Source organism: Zootoca vivipara, chromosome 9 (assembly GCF_963506605.1).
Source record: "Zootoca vivipara chromosome 9, rZooViv1.1, whole genome shotgun sequence".
In the NCBI taxonomy this organism is placed as follows: Eukaryota; Metazoa; Chordata; class Lepidosauria; order Squamata; family Lacertidae; genus Zootoca; species Zootoca vivipara.
This window is the reverse complement of record NC_083284.1, coordinates 2,703,361-2,720,714: the sequence shown is the minus strand read 5'-3', so window position 1 is coordinate 2,720,714 and position 17,354 is coordinate 2,703,361. Positions and strand designations below refer to the sequence as shown.

Here is a 17,354-nt window from a genome sequence, read left to right as displayed (position 1 = left end):
GAGGCCCGTACGCATGCGCACAAAGGATTTTCGGCGATTTTTTTGCCGATTTTTCAGATCGCCGCTGCGCCGCGCGCCGTGAGAGCGGGCGGCGGCAGCGGGCGGCGGGGGTCGTCGCGGGCCGGATTGGAAGGCCGATTGGGCCGCATCCGGCCCGGGGGCCGTAGTTTGGGGACCCCTGCCTTATAGGCTCTGCTTCGATATGACCATTGCTCTCTGCTTGATGACTAGCCCACCCCTGACTGGCCGGCTGCGATTGCTGGATTTGAGCTTCGATTCCTGCATTGCAGGGGGTTGGACTAGATGACCCTTGGGGGTCCCTTCCAACTCTACGATTCTGTGACCTCCTCCCTCCTCCTGCCTCGTTTTCCCCAGGCCAGCCCATCAACCCGCACGGGCGCATCTACCCCGAAGAGATGATCCAGACTGGGATCTCCCCCATCGATGTCATGAACAGCATTGCCAGGGGTCAAAAGATCCCCATCTTCTCTGCTGCAGGTCTCCCCCACAATGAGGTAAGCATATGCTTTCCAGTGGCAGAGAGTTCCACAGGACTGGGCCCATGACAGCTTCGCCTTGTTTTGAAACCAGCCTGCAGGTGATCTCATCTGGGACACAAGGGCTCAGGCTGAGGCACCCTTAACCGACATTGCGCCGGGCTTTTTGTAAATCAATTTAAGGACCTTGAACCTGGTTGACACAGACACTCCTGTCCCTTTCCTGGCTGGAAATCTGGGCCTCTGCCGACATGCCAGCCTGCCTTGCCCCACGGTGCCCTTTGACGGACCTGAAACATTGAGGCTCATCTCCATGTGAATGCACCTGGGGACAGGGCATGCAGCCCGTGAGAGAGACCAGGGTTCGAATCCCCTATCGGCCATGCAGTTCACTGGGTGAGTCTCTCTCTCCCAGCCCAGCCTACCTCACAGGGTTGTTGTGAGGATTGAATGAGGAAGAGGGGAAACCATGCCATCTTGTGCCCCGTGGAGGAAAAGGTGAGGTGTATATCCAATAGATAAATGAATAAGCAGGCCAGTTTCCTTGCCACAGATACACACCCAGGGAGGAAGTCAGGTGGAAACTGTGCCCTGACTAATCGGGAGTGACAGGCGAGAGTGAATATGATCAACTCAGGACCTGGTGTGTTGGACGCTCCGCCGCCTGACAGGAGAGTAACGGAGGGAGGTGGGTTGAGAGGCCAGCAAAGGCCCTTCATTTATTTATTTCGTAGAGTTGCAGAGTTGGGAAGGACTGCAAAGGGTCATCTAGTCCAACCCCCCCCTGCAATGTAAGAATCACAGTTTTTGGCACACAGCCTACTTTTTTCCTCCAAGGAGCTCAAGATGGCACAAAAAATGTTCTCTCTCTCCTTATTCTCCTTTGGCAGGAATGCTGATGTCTTTATCCAAAACACCCCAGAAACAGGGACAGAAGGTTAAAAACTCACCGGGCTGATTGAGGGGTGTGTGCAAGAAATGGGAGAGGGATCGAGGAATGTCAGGGGTGTGTGGGTGTGTGTAACGTCCCTGTTTTCACCTGAGGAATGTTGGAGGGTGTGCCATCTCCTCTCTTCTGTCCTTGAGACGGTAGCATTGCCTTCCTTTCGCCTCCCCCCTCAGATCGCGGCCCAGATCTGCAGGCAAGCAGGGCTGGTGAAGAAATCCAAAGACGTCATGGATTACCACGAGGACAACTTTGCCATCGTCTTTGCTGCCATGGGGGTGAGTCGCTTCAGACATTTCCATCCTCAGGCTGCCAAAGGTCTTGCTCCTTTTTGAGCATCATTTAGCTGTTGATCGGCTTTCTCCAAATTCACGTTGCACCAGAGTAGGCCAGGCTCCTTGCATTTACACATGAGGAGCAATGGGGATCTTTCCCGTTCATAGAATCGGAGAATTGCAGAGTTGGAAGGGCACCCTGAGGATCATTTAGTCCAACCCCCTGCGATGCAGGAATAGGCAGTTGTCCCGTCCAGGGATCAAACCTGCAACCCTGGCATTATCAGTGCCATGCTCTAGCCAGTGAGGGAGGAGCCTTCCTTTTTTGCATTTGTCCCTGCCTTCTAATTTGTTGGTTCTATTGCAGAATCAAAGAATCATATCTTCATTTTCATTGTTATATTTATTGATACCCTGCCTTTTTTCCCCTAACACAGACTCAAGGAGGCTTACAGATAAAATAGGAACAGCTCTCCCCAAGGAAGTTTGTCTGGCTCCTTCATTATACACCTTAAGGCACCAGGCAAAAATGTTCCTTTTTTAACCAGGATTTTGGTTGATTTGATTGACATCCTATGCCCTTTTAAAATGTGGTTGGGGGGGGGGTTAATGGGTTGTTGTTTTTGTTTTGATTCTATATTTTGTGGTTTAATATTTTGATTTTGTTCTGTGAACCCCCCTGAGATCTCCAGATATAGGGCGGTATATAAGTTGTTTAATAATAATAATAATAATAATAATAATAATAATAATAATAATAGAAACATTGGGGCAGGAGGGGGGAGCCAGCATTAAAACACAATTAAAACAATTTATAGAATTTATTTATTATATTCCTGTATGTGTTGGAAGTCACCCAGAGTGGCTGGGGCAACCCAGCCAGATGGGCGGGGCATTATTAATATTATTATTATTATTTAGCATTTGTAATAGGAAAAAGAGAGAGAAAGTCTTTTAAAAGGCAAATCATTGCAATAGAATCACCACAGCACTAGCTCTTAAAAGCAGTCAGTTGCCAAACACCTATTGCAACAAGAAAGTCTCCACCTGTTTGCAAAAGAACAAAGAGGGAACCAGTCGAACTTCTCTAGGGAGGGAGTTCCCAAGTCTGGGAGCGGCTACCAAGGAGGCCCTTCCCCACCAAGCATGCCTGTGGACCACAGGACCAAATGAATTGTGGAGTTGGAAGGGACCCAATGGATCTTCTAGTCCAACCTTCTGCAATGCAGGAAACACAGCTAGATTAAGTACTGACCGGCCATGTGCGCAGAAAGCTACCAGCACACCTGGTTTTTTGTTTATGTTTTTAATGTTTTCCCTGCCCAGGAAGTGTACTAAAAAACCACCAGTATTTCTTAGACTTGCTTGCGACGCACCCAGGGATTTAAAAAAGGGGCCCCAAAGCCATCAGTCCTACCCAGGAACCCATGTTGGCTCTAGAGCCCTAGGAAATATTTCCTGGCGGGATGCTCAGCCAAGGCAGCAGGGCTGGTGGTGCAAGAGAACTCCCTCTGGGAAAAGGCAAGCTTCCCTGCCACATCCTCAGGCTTTGAGCATCTCCCAGGCAGCCAGGTGAGCTAACCGGCAGCAGCTTGCTCCCCCCTAGTGGACAGTCATGTCCTTGCAAGCGCTTCCTTTTGGCATCCCAGGTCATCTTTATCGGCAGGTGGGTTAAAAGGAAGTCCTTCTTCCCACAGCGCATAGTTAAACTATGGAACTCGCTGCCACAAGAAGGCAGGTGTGAAGCCGTCAACTTGGATGGCTCTGAAAGAGGATGAGGCAAATTCATGGAAGAGAGGACTATTGATGGCTGCTAATTGTGATGGCTATGCTTTGCCCTCCACCTGCGGCAAAATGGAATTATTATTATTAAGAATATTGAGCCGCGTCTTGATGGAGGGAGGTTTTTCTCAACTGCTCTTGTGGATGTGATTTTATAAGACTCAGAAGAACGCTTCACACCTGGAGAAAGCTATAAACAGCTATTAAGGACCTAAGAATTTCCTGCCAAATCAGGACCCTAGCCCATCTTCCAGCATCCTGTTCTCACAGCAACTGACCAGATGCCTGTGGGGAACCAGTGAGCAGAGCATGCACATGAGAGCAACTCTCCCCTCCGGCGGTATCCATTTAAAAATTCTGTTTGACAATATTAAAGGAAGAAAACAAAACCAGGCTATTTTCTGGCATACATATTTTCTGGCATACATTTGCTGACCGGCTAAAAGGCTTTGCAATTTTGCTAAGACCCGAAAACAAAACTATATACATAAGGACTGTTGCCATCCAAAGACAGTCCTCTGCTATTCTGACTGATCTTGGATGTCCATTTATATTTGCAGTGCTGTTCTGGAATGTTGGCTGGTTGGGCAGTCGGAAGTCCTTAGAAATTTGTTGGTTTGTAGGTTTCTGGAATAGGTTTTTAAATGCCTGAACTGGCTCTAGCTGTCTTTGACTAAAACCTTCACCAATCTGGTTTGCACTGCAAACTACAACTCAAGGGCCTCCTCTCTGTTCTGTGACTGGCAGGTGAACATGGAGACGGCCCGCTTCTTCAAGTCGGACTTTGAGGAGAACGGCTCCATGGAGAACGTCTGCCTCTTTCTGAACCTGGCCAATGACCCCACGTGAGTTTTTTTTTTTTTTTTTTTTTTTTTGTAAACTGGGCTTTTCTTACAATCAAGCGGTGTATAAATTTTATGAAATAAATACACAAATCAGAGCAGCCTGGCAGTACCCCTGATCAAATCATGGTCCAGCCTGGGGGGGTTTCTGTGAGTTCAATGGAAGACCACCTGCCCAGCAGCTTGTGGGAACAAAGGAGCCTCTTGCCGGAGCTCAGGTGTGCTTCTCTCACCTGCAAGCAGCACCTGTGCATCAGCTGATACCACTTCTCTGCCCATCCATGCAACAGCACACAGGGGCCTCGTGGGCATCTGTGGCACAGGACACGCCAGGCGAAGAGTAATTTTTGCATACAAAAACCCACGCCTTATTGTAGTGGTGTGTGCAGATAATGGCTACAGAACCCTGTAACGAAGACCCTCCCAGGGTCCCTATTTTCCAGGAACAGTCCCAGATTTACAGAAGCTGTCCTGGTTTCTGATCTGATCCCAGAATGTCCCGCTTTCCCTTAGGTCCTAGGGTGGCCTCATTTTCATTGGATAAATGTTGGATGGTATGGAATAGAACATCTTTATTTAAATTGGATAAATGTTGGGATGGCCATGTTTTCATCGCATAAATGTAGGAGGGTATGGAACAGGACATCCTTGTTTTCACTGGAGAAATGTTGAGATGGTCCTATTTTCATTGGGGAAATGTTGGGATGTCCTATTTTCACCAGAGAACTGTTGGAGGGTATGTAGTAAGGAGGAGACTTGGGCAGGACTGGATGCTCGGCTTGCAATGCTCAGCGCACCCAGACCCCCCATGCTGACTGCCCCCTCCCTCCCACAGGATCGAGCGCATCATCACCCCACGCCTGGCCCTGACCACGGCCGAGTTCCTCGCCTACCAGTGCGAGAAGCACGTCCTCGTGATCTTGACGGACATGAGCTCCTACGCTGAGGCGCTGCGCGAGGTCAGAGGGGCACCCCCTGGCTTGGAGAGGGTGTGGGCCAGGGCACCTAACATGGCAGGGATCCACTCTCTGTGCCCCATAACTCACCCCTCTTTCCCCACCAGGTCTCGGCTGCCAGGGAGGAGGTCCCCGGGCGCAGAGGCTTCCCAGGGTACATGTATACTGACCTGGCGACCATCTACGAGAGAGCCGGGCGCGTGGAGGGCAGGAACGGCTCCATCACTCAGATCCCCATCCTGACCATGCCCAACGATGGTGAGCAGGGGGGGGGCTGGGAAAAGGCTCAGGGGAGGCCAGGGCTGTTGACTTCTATGGGGAAAGTCGTTTGGAGGAAATGTCCGGCAGCAACAGCAGCTGGGAGTGAGGGGTGGCTGGCAAGGGGGACGGAAGGGAGGCAAATTTTACTGGAAGTCAATGCCCCCCCCCCACCTCCAAAGCACACGCAACTTGGGATCAGTTGATCTGCAAGATTGCCCAATCCCATATATGCCCGCTGGTCTGCTTCGATCGATCGGCAGAACTCGAAATGTTACAGGTGCCACGTAACACCTGCTCCGCATTGGTAAGAAATCAACCTTTTAGTGTGGCAGCACCTGCACTTTGGAACTCCCTGCCGATTGACACCAGGCAGATACCTTTGCTGCTGTACTCTTTTTGGCACCCGCTAAAAGCTTTTCTTTTTTTCTTTTTGGTTTAGATTTTTAGAAAGCTGGCACGAGTTTTAATCTGTTTTTAGCCTATTGTTATTTAAACTTTTATAAAGTTTTCTGTGAGCTTCGCTCAGGAGGCCCACAACATCTCCGCATCAAAAGTCGACGCTGATTCCTAATGGCGTTCCATATTGCTTCCTGCATTCCTTGCATGGAATTTTATTGCATTGCAACCTGAAGTTGTTGGATTTTTTGAATAGTCAAGTTACTTTAGAGCCGGTCTAATGTAAATACTGTCTGTTTAAGAGAAACAGGTGCCGGTGTTTCTGTTAATTGCTCACAGGCGTGGGCTCTGCTTTTTGTATATAAGGCTTTGCCAGAAAGCCTTCTGCATCTCTTAGTTAGATCTTTCAGTTTGATTCATCTTGTAGTAGTAGATCACTCTCTCAGTTGTTCTCAGTTTAAGAGATTCCTCAGTTGAATCTTAGTATGAGAGTTGCTTAGTTATAAAGCTAGTTTACTGTTAATTCTTGGGTAGTTTTAATGGGAGTTTTGTGGGAGGTTTGGAAAGTGGGTAGATAATATTGCTAAGAGAGAAAGCATTTATATTTAGTTTAAAGTCTCTTTAGAGTCAGTTTGTTTTTCAGTTAAAGAAACCCAACCGTTTGTATTTTCATCTGCATACTTTTACAAGTGTGCAGCTAGTAAGGGGTTTCACATAAGGGAGATAATACCCTACGCTCTTGGTGGTGTTTTCTTAGCCAGGTCGACTTCTGACTGCGTATACTCTGCGTGAAGCGTACTTTAAAGGGCCGCTGTAAAACTGGGATATATGGTTTAGGTTAAGCAGGTTTCAATACCCAGTTTTCTCCAATATTATTCTTATCATATATATTCCAATAGAAGTCTGTGGAATGCAAATTGCAGTAGGATGAAATGTGATGTAAGGGACACAAGAAGCAGCAGAAACACGATTAAAACCATGCAGCACAGTTGATTACAGTTGCCACTAGAGGGTGAAAAATCATTTGGTGGTTTGCCGAGACCCTTGGCATTTTTCAAGTGGTCCAGAGGGGTGGGGTGGATTGTGGAGCATTGCTTGAAAGCCTCCTGCTGCCCTCCTGCCGCAACAAACTTCCCAGTTCAAGGCACTGCTGGCTGAGAAACCACAGCCTCGCCAAACGCTTCATCTCTCTCAGCCCAATCAAGTTCAGACCACCTTCCTGGCCGCAGCTCAGCAGCTGCCCTAGCTTTGCAAAGGAAAGGGAACTGCTTCTGTTTCGGGGAGCCAAGTCCCTCGGTTTGAGCCGTGATCAAGGAGAAGCAAGCGAGAAAAAGCCAATTTTAGTTCCTCATATGGTCTTCCGCACGTTCTCTCGGTTCCTTTGGTGAATCAGTCATCCTCAGGGTTGAAACGTACCTTAGGATGAAATCTGTAGGTATTTATTTCGGCAGGGGAAGAAGCGAGACAGGGAGGGAGGGGCCTTTGAAATAATGGGGGAGATGTTGGAGGATAAGATAGAGATGAATGTTTCTAAAAGTCACACACACACACCTGTGAAATATAGGGGGGGAGGTGTTTCTGACTGTTGGGGTGATGTTAAGAGTCTTAATATATGAGGTAAGGATTTGCAAACAGAGGTAAGTTAAGGCTCAGGTATCCTTGAGGAATACAGAGCTCTCCTTGGACTTGTCAGTTGCCGGGAAATTTCCTAATTCAGGTGGATATGCAAGATGGGAGTTTATTTGGGGTGCACTGGGAAGGGGGGAATGGCATAGAGACCCTCCAGGTGTCTTTTTTTATTGTGCATTCATAGAATTGGGAGGGGTTCCCCCAGGGGTCATCTAGTCCAACCCCCTGCAATGCAGGAATCCCATACTTTTTTATACCACAAATGCCACTTTCCATTTCTTTGTTCAGCTTTGAACGTTGTGCCAGAATGCACAAGTAAAACAGTCAGAGCCATTTGAAACTGGAACAGACACCCTCATAAGGTTTTTCCTTCCTTGGGGTTTTTCTAAGCAGAGGTTGGACGGCCATCTGCCAGGGATGCTTTAGCTGAGATTCCTGCATTGCAGGGGGTTGGACTAGATGGCCCTCGGGGATCCCTTCCAACTCTGCAATTCTGTGGTTCTCGGTGCCCCTCCAGGTGGCAATCATGCAGTGACCCCTGGGGGAGCATTGCAGAACTGACAAAGCAGAATGTGTGTGTGGATGGTTCAGTGCAAAACCCAACACCTATGCGCTGCTGTTGCATTAGTTCCATGTTGCATGTTATATGTTGCATCAGTTACACTTGCAAAAAAACAGCATCGCACCCGCCTGGAGGGGCCCCTAGTGAGAAACCAGATTAGCCCAGGGCACAGAGAAGTCAAATTCAAATATCCTTTATTAGGCATATCAAACCACACATTATCACATAAAATTTATATACAGATTATATAAAATACAGACTCAGTTGAGCAAGGCTTATCCCAGTCAGTTCCTTAACTCCAGGAAGAGTATAGATATATATAAATACTACACCAGACACTGCCACACCACCTACCAATTAAGGAGCACTAACTCTCTTTGTAATGGCCCAGCCTTTCTGCATGGACAGCACTCAAAAATTCAGCTACGGCTGTAGTAATTTGATCATCCCTGTCCGATAGTAGGACCTGAACGGTTGGTAGTTTGGAAATCAGCCAATTGAGTTGCAAGGCCTCTAATAGTTGTCTTCTGGCATGAGTTCCAAATTCACAGGAAAAGAAAATATGCTCCAAAGTATCAGGTTCTTGTTTACTACATTTGCAGAGACGCTCTGATTCTGGGAGACCCAAATATCTTCCTCTCACCATCATCGAGGGGAACATATTAAATCTGGCCAGCATAAACAGCCTACACAGTTCGTGGTTTTTCAAATTTGTCATGTATCCCTTTTGAAAATCTCTGCACAGAGGGAGATTTAAATGGAGAGGAGAACAGGTGCTGTGCTTTGCAACCTCAAGCATGGAGAGAACACTTTTTCCTATAAGAGTCTTCCTAATAATTTCCCAGATGTCTTTGGGATCAGAATTTTCAAAGTCAACTAAGTTAAGCCCTATCGAATTCAATTTTCTCCTACAAATCAATGATAGATTGTAAATTATATTATCACTTAAAAGATCATACAGGAGAGAGTTAGGGGATAGGGCTCTGTAATGCAGGAAGATCCAATATTTCATGGTCCTCAGCCATGCTCTTGCTGATAAAGACAATATTCCCAGCTCGCAGCATATTGATTCATATTTTACAGAACTTGCGAGTCCTAGTAATGACCTCAGAAGGGATGCATGGAATTTATCCAGCATCTTAAGGTCACCTGAAATCCACAGTGGGGTGCCATATAAAAGTTGGGCACAAAGTTTCATGTCAATTACTTGCAGTACTGCTGGAATGTATCTGTTTCCTTCAGGAGAAAAGAAATAAGATTTGATATGGTGGGCTGTCCCTTTAACCTTAGCTATTGCCGCACAGATGTGTGTGTTCCAGTTCATATTATTTTTAAATACAATCCCCAGATAATTAAAATGCTTCACTTCCTGTATTAGATGTCCATTGATTATATAGTTTTTTGGGTTCCCTCTTTTTGTAAACTGCATAATTTTGGTCTTGTCATAGTTGATTTTTAAATTATTAAGGGAGCAGAAGTTTGAAAAGCTCTTAAGTAATTTTTTAATACCCAAAGAAGAAAGTGAGATAATTGCTGCATCATCTGCATATAATAATAAAAAAGTGGGATATTGTTTAAATAAGGAATATGAGAGGTTACATTCTGAAGAAATAATGGTAAATCAGATAAGAATAGATTGAATAGAGTGGGTGCCAGGACACAGCCTTGCCTAACTCCTCGATTGTTGAAGATTGGACCTGCAAGTCTACCATCTTTTGAAACTTTAACATATATTTGGTTATTAGAGTGCAAATTTTGTATCAGTGTCAGTAGATGTGGATCTATTCCAAGGTGCTCCAGTTTGGTCCACAGTTTGTTACGATCGACCGAATCGAAAGCGCTTTTTAAATCTACAAATGCCACAAAGAGTCTTCGTTTGTTTTTTATGGCATATTTATCTACAAGATGACTTAACACTAAACATTGATCAAGTGTTGAGGATGGATGTGAGGGCGATCTGGCTGCGACATCTGTCACCCCATTGATCGCCAGGGTTGATTCGGCTGATCTGGCTGGCTAGGCGGGTGTCCCCTTCCTCCCTCACCGCTCCATGTGCGTCCCTCCCGAAGCTGCGCGCTCGGTGGAAGAGGACGACCTTCCCAGATAGAAGGAGTGTACCGTTCTTCGGTCAAGGGTATACGATAGCCACAGAGAAGTCACTTGCAATGTTAGCAGGGCCAGCGGCTAATCTACCTGCTTCCCCCTCCTTACAGATATCACTCACCCCATTCCTGACTTGACCGGATTCATCACTGAAGGGCAAATTTATGTGGACAGGCAGCTCCACAACAGACAGGTAGGTTTACCTGGGGCTTCTCTTTCCCCTTTGATCCTCACCTCTGCCTGATGTTCCATCCTTGCAAAGGAAAAGGAAGTGAACATATTGAACGTGGGACATTCCTTCCCCTGCTAAGGAGCCACTCATAGGGAACTCCCTGCAAGTTTATGGGAACCGCCCTGAGACCTCCGGGTATAGGGTGGTATAGAAATTCAATAAATCCTAATCATAAACTTCCTAAAGAACTTTTTCTCCTGCTGTTTCAGCTAAGGGCTCTTCCACACCTTGGCTTAATGTGCATTTGGGACCCTTGGTGGAATTTGAACCCTCAGCCCATGTGTTGTTCACCTCCTGCTGTCCCACGCTGTCTCCTCCCTGAATGCAGAGATCCCCTGTCCTCTTAAATTCTGTTTCTTTTTTAAAAAATAATAATAATTCATTTTTAGTTTTCCATTTTACAACAAATACATGGTTATTGAAATCACCTCACTATCCATGACTTCCCTTCCCCACCTTCTGTGGTTTGTTAATATTTCCCCTGTTTGGCTGCATATCCAAAATGCTCCTTTACCCTTTTATTTTCACCTTGTTTCATGATTATTCTACAGTAGTCCTGCTAGCGTTTTATGATGTTTACAGTAATTCTTCATGTATTCCACTTCCCCCATTCTTTCTTAGAAATCTCTTGGTCTCGATTTCTGCTTGTTAACACAGCCAGTTCAACATATTCATTGGCCTTTCCTCTTTTGTCGGTATTGCCCCTTCCTTCCAAAAATTCCGAACAGGAGAGTTACATTGATGGTCAGAGAGATTCCCTGCGAGCCAGTGGTGGTGCAGTGAGGTTTTGCCCCCTCCCCTAGCAAAAACCCTGGCTAAGCCCATGATGTCAGACTAGGATCTGGGTTCAAATCCACACTCAGCCAGGAAAGGTCACCAGGTGTGACTTCAGGCTGGTTGCTGCCCCTCAGCCTAACCTGCCTCACAGGGTTGTGGTGGGGATCAGGGCTGTCTTAACCATATGCGCCACTGGGGTGCAAAGACCTGCCTGCGCACACCCCAGGTTGCCCAGTCCCAGGCATGCAGGAGGGCGGAGCCAGCCGGCCACCACAGCATCTTGCTGGCTCGGTCACCCCTGAACTCACGGTGCAGAGCTGCCCGCAGCAGAAGAGCCTGCTGCGGCACTCCAAGTGAGAGACGGGCTCTTCCCCGGACTCAACTCTCGGGCCCTGGACTCTCGGCCTGGCACCCCTGAGAGCCTGGCGCCCGGGTGCCCCGCACCCCTAGCACCTATGGGTAAGACGGCCCTGGTGGGGATTAATCAGGAGGAGGACCACGTACACCAATTTGAACCCCTTGTAACAAATAAATAAACAGAGAATTTCCAGACTTAAGGAGGAGAATGTGTGGAGCAGCAGTAGCTGGAGAGTAGCTGGATTCAAACTACAAGAAAGAAGATTCCACCTAAACATTAGAAAGAACTTCCTGACAGTAAGAGCTGTTCGGCAGTGGAATTTGCTACCAAGGAGTGTGGTGGAGTCTCCTTCTTTGGAGGTTTTAAGCAGAGGCTTGACAGACATATGTCAAGAATGCTTTGATGGTGTTTCCTGCTCGGCAGGGGGTTGGACTGGATGGCCCTTGTGGTCTCTTCCAACTCTACGATTCTATGATTCTATGATTCTATTAGGTATGCCACACACGCAAGGAGGAATTCAAGGAGGCACAGGGGGTCCTGGGATCTACCTTAAACCGATACATGGATGGGTCCTTAGGCTAAACACACACACACACACACACAGTGTATTTCCAAAAACCAGAGGTGCCCATCTGCTTTCTCTTGCCACAGATCTACCCTCCCATAAATGTCCTCCCGTCCCTCTCCCGTCTGATGAAGTCGGCCATCGGAGAAGGCATGACCAGGAAGGACCATGGAGATGTCTCCAATCAGCTGGTGAGCGTTTGAGCCTCCGTGGAAAAGGGTCTTCCATTTCAAGGGTCTTTTGGACCCCTGCACTGCCAGGGTTTTAGACTAGGTGACCCGTGGAATCCCAACTCTACAATTCTATGATTCTGTGCCTGCTGGAAAGCTACAAGCAGGATCCGAGCACGAGAGCCCTCTCCCCTCCTGTGGTTTCCAGCAACTGGGACTCAGAAGCATTCCTGCCTAAAACTAGGGGGCACATAGCCATCGAGAACAGAGCGACAAATATTGTTGCATGCCACCCAAGGTTCCAGGCACTTAGCTGGAGTCTGTGTTTCCTTTCAGAAATGAGGCACAGCAGAGACTGTGGGGCCTTTATGATATACATATATCCATATCCACATTTACACATATATGCAACCTGAGCCTGGGATGGAGGGGCTCACAGCCTTGATGCCCCCAAAGGGTCTTGCTTTTCCCATCGGCACAGCCCAGGATTCAAAACAGGCTCCAAAACGTCTGAGCTTTTCTCCAGCTTGCTGACTTTTATCCAACCTTTCTGCAGAAACCTAATCCTAAACTATCTCTGACTGAAACTCTGACCTTTTGCCTTCTAATCTAACTCTGAGCTAAAGGAAAGGTCCGTCTCCCTGGTGAGATTCCTAATGGCTGATCGTTCTCCTTAATAGTCCACCCCAAGTGATCTCCTGAACACAGAAATCCAGACTTGCTTGATTTTAACATGCTAAATCCAGCACCCAGGCATTAGAAGGGGAGTCCAGGCACCCCAAAATCTTGTAGCAAATAAGAACGCTGAGACTAAATGCACAAGATGCCTTGATGCAGAAGGTAGATTTCGTGCATCTACGATGCCCATGTTTTAAAAAAAACACACACCTTTATAGCTAAGACTTCAGAGCTTCTTTTTGATGGTGGTTCTGGGGTCTCAACGGCTGACTCGGGGTCAGGGTGGTTGCCTTGGGCAGGACCCTGACTCATGCCCTGCCTGTGGTTTCCCGCTCAGTACGCCTGCTACGCCATCGGCAAGGACGTCCAAGCCATGAAGGCCGTGGTCGGGGAGGAAGCCCTGTCAGCTGACGACCTCCTCTTCTTGGAGTTTCTGCAGAAGTTCGAGAAGCAGTTCATTGCACAAGGTAGGCAGGGGACGAAGGCAGCCAGGAAATGCTGACCTGGGAGGGCCCTTTGCCCTCCTCGCTTGGCACGGAGGCGGGAAGGAGTGCCGTGGCCTTAGAGCAGGGCGACGGGAACTCAGGACAAACACAGCCCTCTAGGCATCTCCAGCCAGCCCCAGGCCACACGCCTTCCCCCAGGATGAAGTTCGTGCTGCCTCTGCTTTGCATCCTCCTTGAGGGTTTCTGCAGGGCTGGAATGTGCCTCTGGACTTGGTTATTGCCTCTTGATTGTCTGGATGGAGAAAGAAGGGCTCTCTCTCTCTCTCTCTCTCTCTCTCTCTCTCTCTCTCTCTCTCTCTCTCTCTCTCTCGTGTGTGTGTGTTGGAATCTAGACCCATATAAAAAATGCTACAAAAATCTTTTTTTTAAAAGCGTTTTGAAAAATATATTGAATTTGCCATAAGCTCACTATCACCCTCTAGTGTCACATTTGTATAATGCACTTAAAATGTTATATTTGCAGCTGTATAGCTGAGTCCCAGGCCCATGTTTAAACTTACCTTACTGTGCAAAAACTGGCATCTGTTGCTCCTCCCACTTTTTCCTCTGGTCCTGACCACCACTGGCATGTGGCCCCTGGGAGGCCAAACTGGGTCTTTGACCTGGGTGAAATAAAGCCTATTTTCACCCCTGCTCAAGGGAAGAAGGCTCAGAGCCCGGGGATGCATGGTGGGATAACAACGAGTAGTCAGAGGGAGAAGAGGGAGAAGATTGGGAAGAGGAGGTGTCAAAAGCTGGAGAGGTAACAGGGCTCTGTGAGTGGGGAGAGTCAGTGGCAGAGAGCAGAATCAGAAGCTGAAGCTGAAGCAGGAGACGAAGGAGGCCAGGAGGCAGAAAGGAGTCTGGCTGAGGAAGAGTCACAGGTGTCTCCCCCTCCTGCTGAGACCAGCTCCCATCCCTGCTGGTCTCCCAGGACCAGAAGAGGCATGAAAAGGACGGAGGAGAGGTTAACTGCAGGCAGGCACAGTCTCTGATTGCCTGGGGGAAACCCTGGAGAGGAGGGGACTTAGGCAGCTGTGGGGAGTCTCAGCAACTGCTTCATGTGGGAAGACCTACCGGAGATGAGTTGCTGTGCTCACTAGGCCTGACTCTCCTGTGTTTTTGCTAATCAAGAGTTAATTCCACCTTGCTTGCTGGTGATTTACTGCTGGCTTGCTCCTGCCCTTAACCCACTGGCAATCTTGGTTTTCTCCCAGGCGCCTACGAAAACAGGACCGTCTTTGAGTCTCTCGACATTGGCTGGCAGCTGCTGCGGATCTTCCCCAAAGAGCTGCTGAAACGGATTCCGGAGAATATCCTGGCAGAGTACTACCCCCGGGAAGCCAGAGGGGCCGAAGGCTCCTCCAACACGGCCCTCTGAGCCTCAGGGCTTGTCCACATTAGGGCACAATGTTGCTCTAAACCCACTTAACTGACTTGGCGGGTTGAGATGGGGTGGCTGATCCAAGGCTTTGGGGACATTTACACATCGCCGCCAGAAAGAGGAATATGAACCTGGATGTAGACACACACTTTCATTGCCGTGAAATAATCAGTTGTCAGTGCTGTCATGATTCAAAATAAAAGTGTCTACTCAAATCTTGAATTTTTTATTTTTAGAAGCCTTCCCCAAGATGCTTCCTCCCTGCCTCCCCCCTTTCCCTACAATGTGCCACTAAAATCAAAACCGCAGTGTGGTGTAGTGGTTAGAGGGTCAGACTAGGAGCTGAGAGAGACGAGGGTTCGAATCCGCACTCAGCCAAGAGCCCCGCTGGGAGTGACCTGGGGCCAGCCACTCACTCTCAGCCCAGCCTACCTCGCAGGGTGGTTGTGAGGGCAGAATGGGGAGGGAGAGAACTGCATTTCCACCTTCAGCTTCTTGGGAGAATGGTGGGCAATAAATGTAATTTATTGGGGTGCCACAGGGTTCTGTCTTGGGCCCAGTCTTATTCAACATCTTTATCAATGACTTGGATGATGGGCTTGAAAGCATCCTGAGCAAGTTTGCAGACGACACCAAATTGGGAGCGGTGGCTAATTCCCCAGCGGACAGGATCACACTTCAAAATGACCTTAACAGATTAGACAACTGGGCCAAAGCAAACAAGATGAATTTTAACAAGGAGAAATGTAAAGTACTACACTTAGGCAAAAAAATTAAAGGCACAAATACAGGATGGGTGACACCTGGCTTGAGAGCAGTACATGTGAAAAGGATCTAGGAGTCTTGGTAGACCACAAACTTGACATGAGTCAACAGTGTTTTGCAGCAGCTAAAAAAAGCCAATGCAATTCTGGGCTGCATCAATAGGAGTATAGCGTCTAGATCAAGGGAAGTAATAGTACCACTGTATTCTGCTCTGGTCAGACCTCACCTGGAGTACTGTGTCCACTTCTGGGCACCACAGTTCAAGAAGGATACTGACAAGCTGGAACGTGTCCAGAGGAGGGCAACCAAAATGGTCAAAGGCCTGGAAACGATGCCTTATGAGAAACGGCTTAGGGAGCTGGGTATGTTTAGCCTGGAGAAGAGAAGGTTAAGGGGTGATATGATAGCCATGTTCAAATATATAAAAGGATGTCATATAGAGGAGGGTGAAAGGTTGTTTTCTGCTGCTCCAGAGAAGCAGACACGGAGCAATGGATTCAAACTACAAGAAAGAAGATTCCACCCATTAGGAAGAACTTCCTGACACTAAGAGCTGTTCGACAGTGGAATTTGCTGCCAAGAAGTGTGGCAGAGTCTCCTTCTTTGGAGGTCTTTAAGCAGAGGCTTGACAGCCATATGTCAAGAATGCTTTGATGGTGTTTCCTGCTTGGCAGGGGGTTGGACTGGATGGCCCTTGTGGTCTCTTCCAACTCTAGGATTCTATGATTCTAATAAAATGAGAGAGGGGAAGAGGGTGCTAAATCAAGCTTCTCAGAAATCCTGAAGGCTGGCCTCTTATGGGAAGTCTAAAGAGGAAATGGCGTCTCCTTGGAGGAAATGAGACATTGCAGGAGATAAAGGGGAGGTGTGTGGGGGGGGGCCATGACAGAAGTCATAAAGAAAAGCACCCAGTTCCTGGTTTTCCTGAAGCACCCAAGTTGCAACTCTGAGGCAGAAGCCATTGGCAAATGCTGCTGGATAGCAGTGCCAGACCCAAGATTCGTATCCTGGAGGGACTCCTAATATCCACAAAGGAAATTCCTGGGCAAGAGTTCTCTGTTCCTTTAGGGCAGGGGCCAGGGGGGCCCAAACCTTTTTCAAAGAGGGCCACATTTGATGAAGTGAGCATGCGTGAGGGCCAAGCAAAGTTGTTGAGCTTTTTAAACAATTCTACCCCAAAGTTGTTGAGCTCTTTTTAGGATTGGACTTCTTGGGCTTTTTAAAGGATTTGACCCCAATAAATAAACTGCCACAGGGGCCGGGGGGGCAGATTGGGCCCCCAAAACGGACATTGGACATGCCTGCTATTGGGAGGGGAGCTATTGGGTTGTTTTTAGTTTTATTATGCCTTTTGTAGTTTCATATCTTGGATTTTATTCTATGAACCACCCTGAGACCCCCGGGTATAGGGCGGTATGCTACTACTACTACTACCACCACCAATAATAATAATAATAATAATAATAATAATAATGCAGGCAAGTTAATAAATAACTTTCTAAAAGTTATTTCTTACTGTGTGTTTCCCTTTTCGTAAACCTACCCAAGAATAAAATGGGGGGGATTGGATTCGGGGGGTTCCTCAGGGCGGTGGGGGGGGCATGTGTGCCGAGTCCCATTAGTGACAGGGAGGGAAGTCCCAAAGGTAGAGATGGCACTAAGGGTTTTCCACACTTCTGCTTGACCTGTAT

The 17,354-nt window shown here is 47.8% G+C and overlaps 1 protein-coding gene across 1 annotated transcript in view; it reads left to right on the top strand.

The window, feature by feature from the left end:
* ATP6V1B1 (ATPase H+ transporting V1 subunit B1) overlaps window positions 1-15,113 on the top strand; it is a 68,880-nt gene extending 53,767 nt beyond the window's left edge. The window contains exons 6-14 of the mRNA XM_035103697.2: window positions 376-515; window positions 1,620-1,721; window positions 4,248-4,345; window positions 5,178-5,301; window positions 5,406-5,556; window positions 10,360-10,442; window positions 12,268-12,372; window positions 13,367-13,496; window positions 14,732-15,113. Coding sequence (XP_034959588.1) covers window positions 376-515; window positions 1,620-1,721; window positions 4,248-4,345; window positions 5,178-5,301; window positions 5,406-5,556; window positions 10,360-10,442; window positions 12,268-12,372; window positions 13,367-13,496; window positions 14,732-14,895 — 1,097 coding nt within the window. The 3' untranslated portion in view covers window positions 14,896-15,113. The remainder of the gene's footprint in view (window positions 1-375; window positions 516-1,619; window positions 1,722-4,247; window positions 4,346-5,177; window positions 5,302-5,405; window positions 5,557-10,359; window positions 10,443-12,267; window positions 12,373-13,366; window positions 13,497-14,731) is intronic.
* The last annotated feature ends 2,241 nt before the right edge of the window (window positions 15,114-17,354 follow it).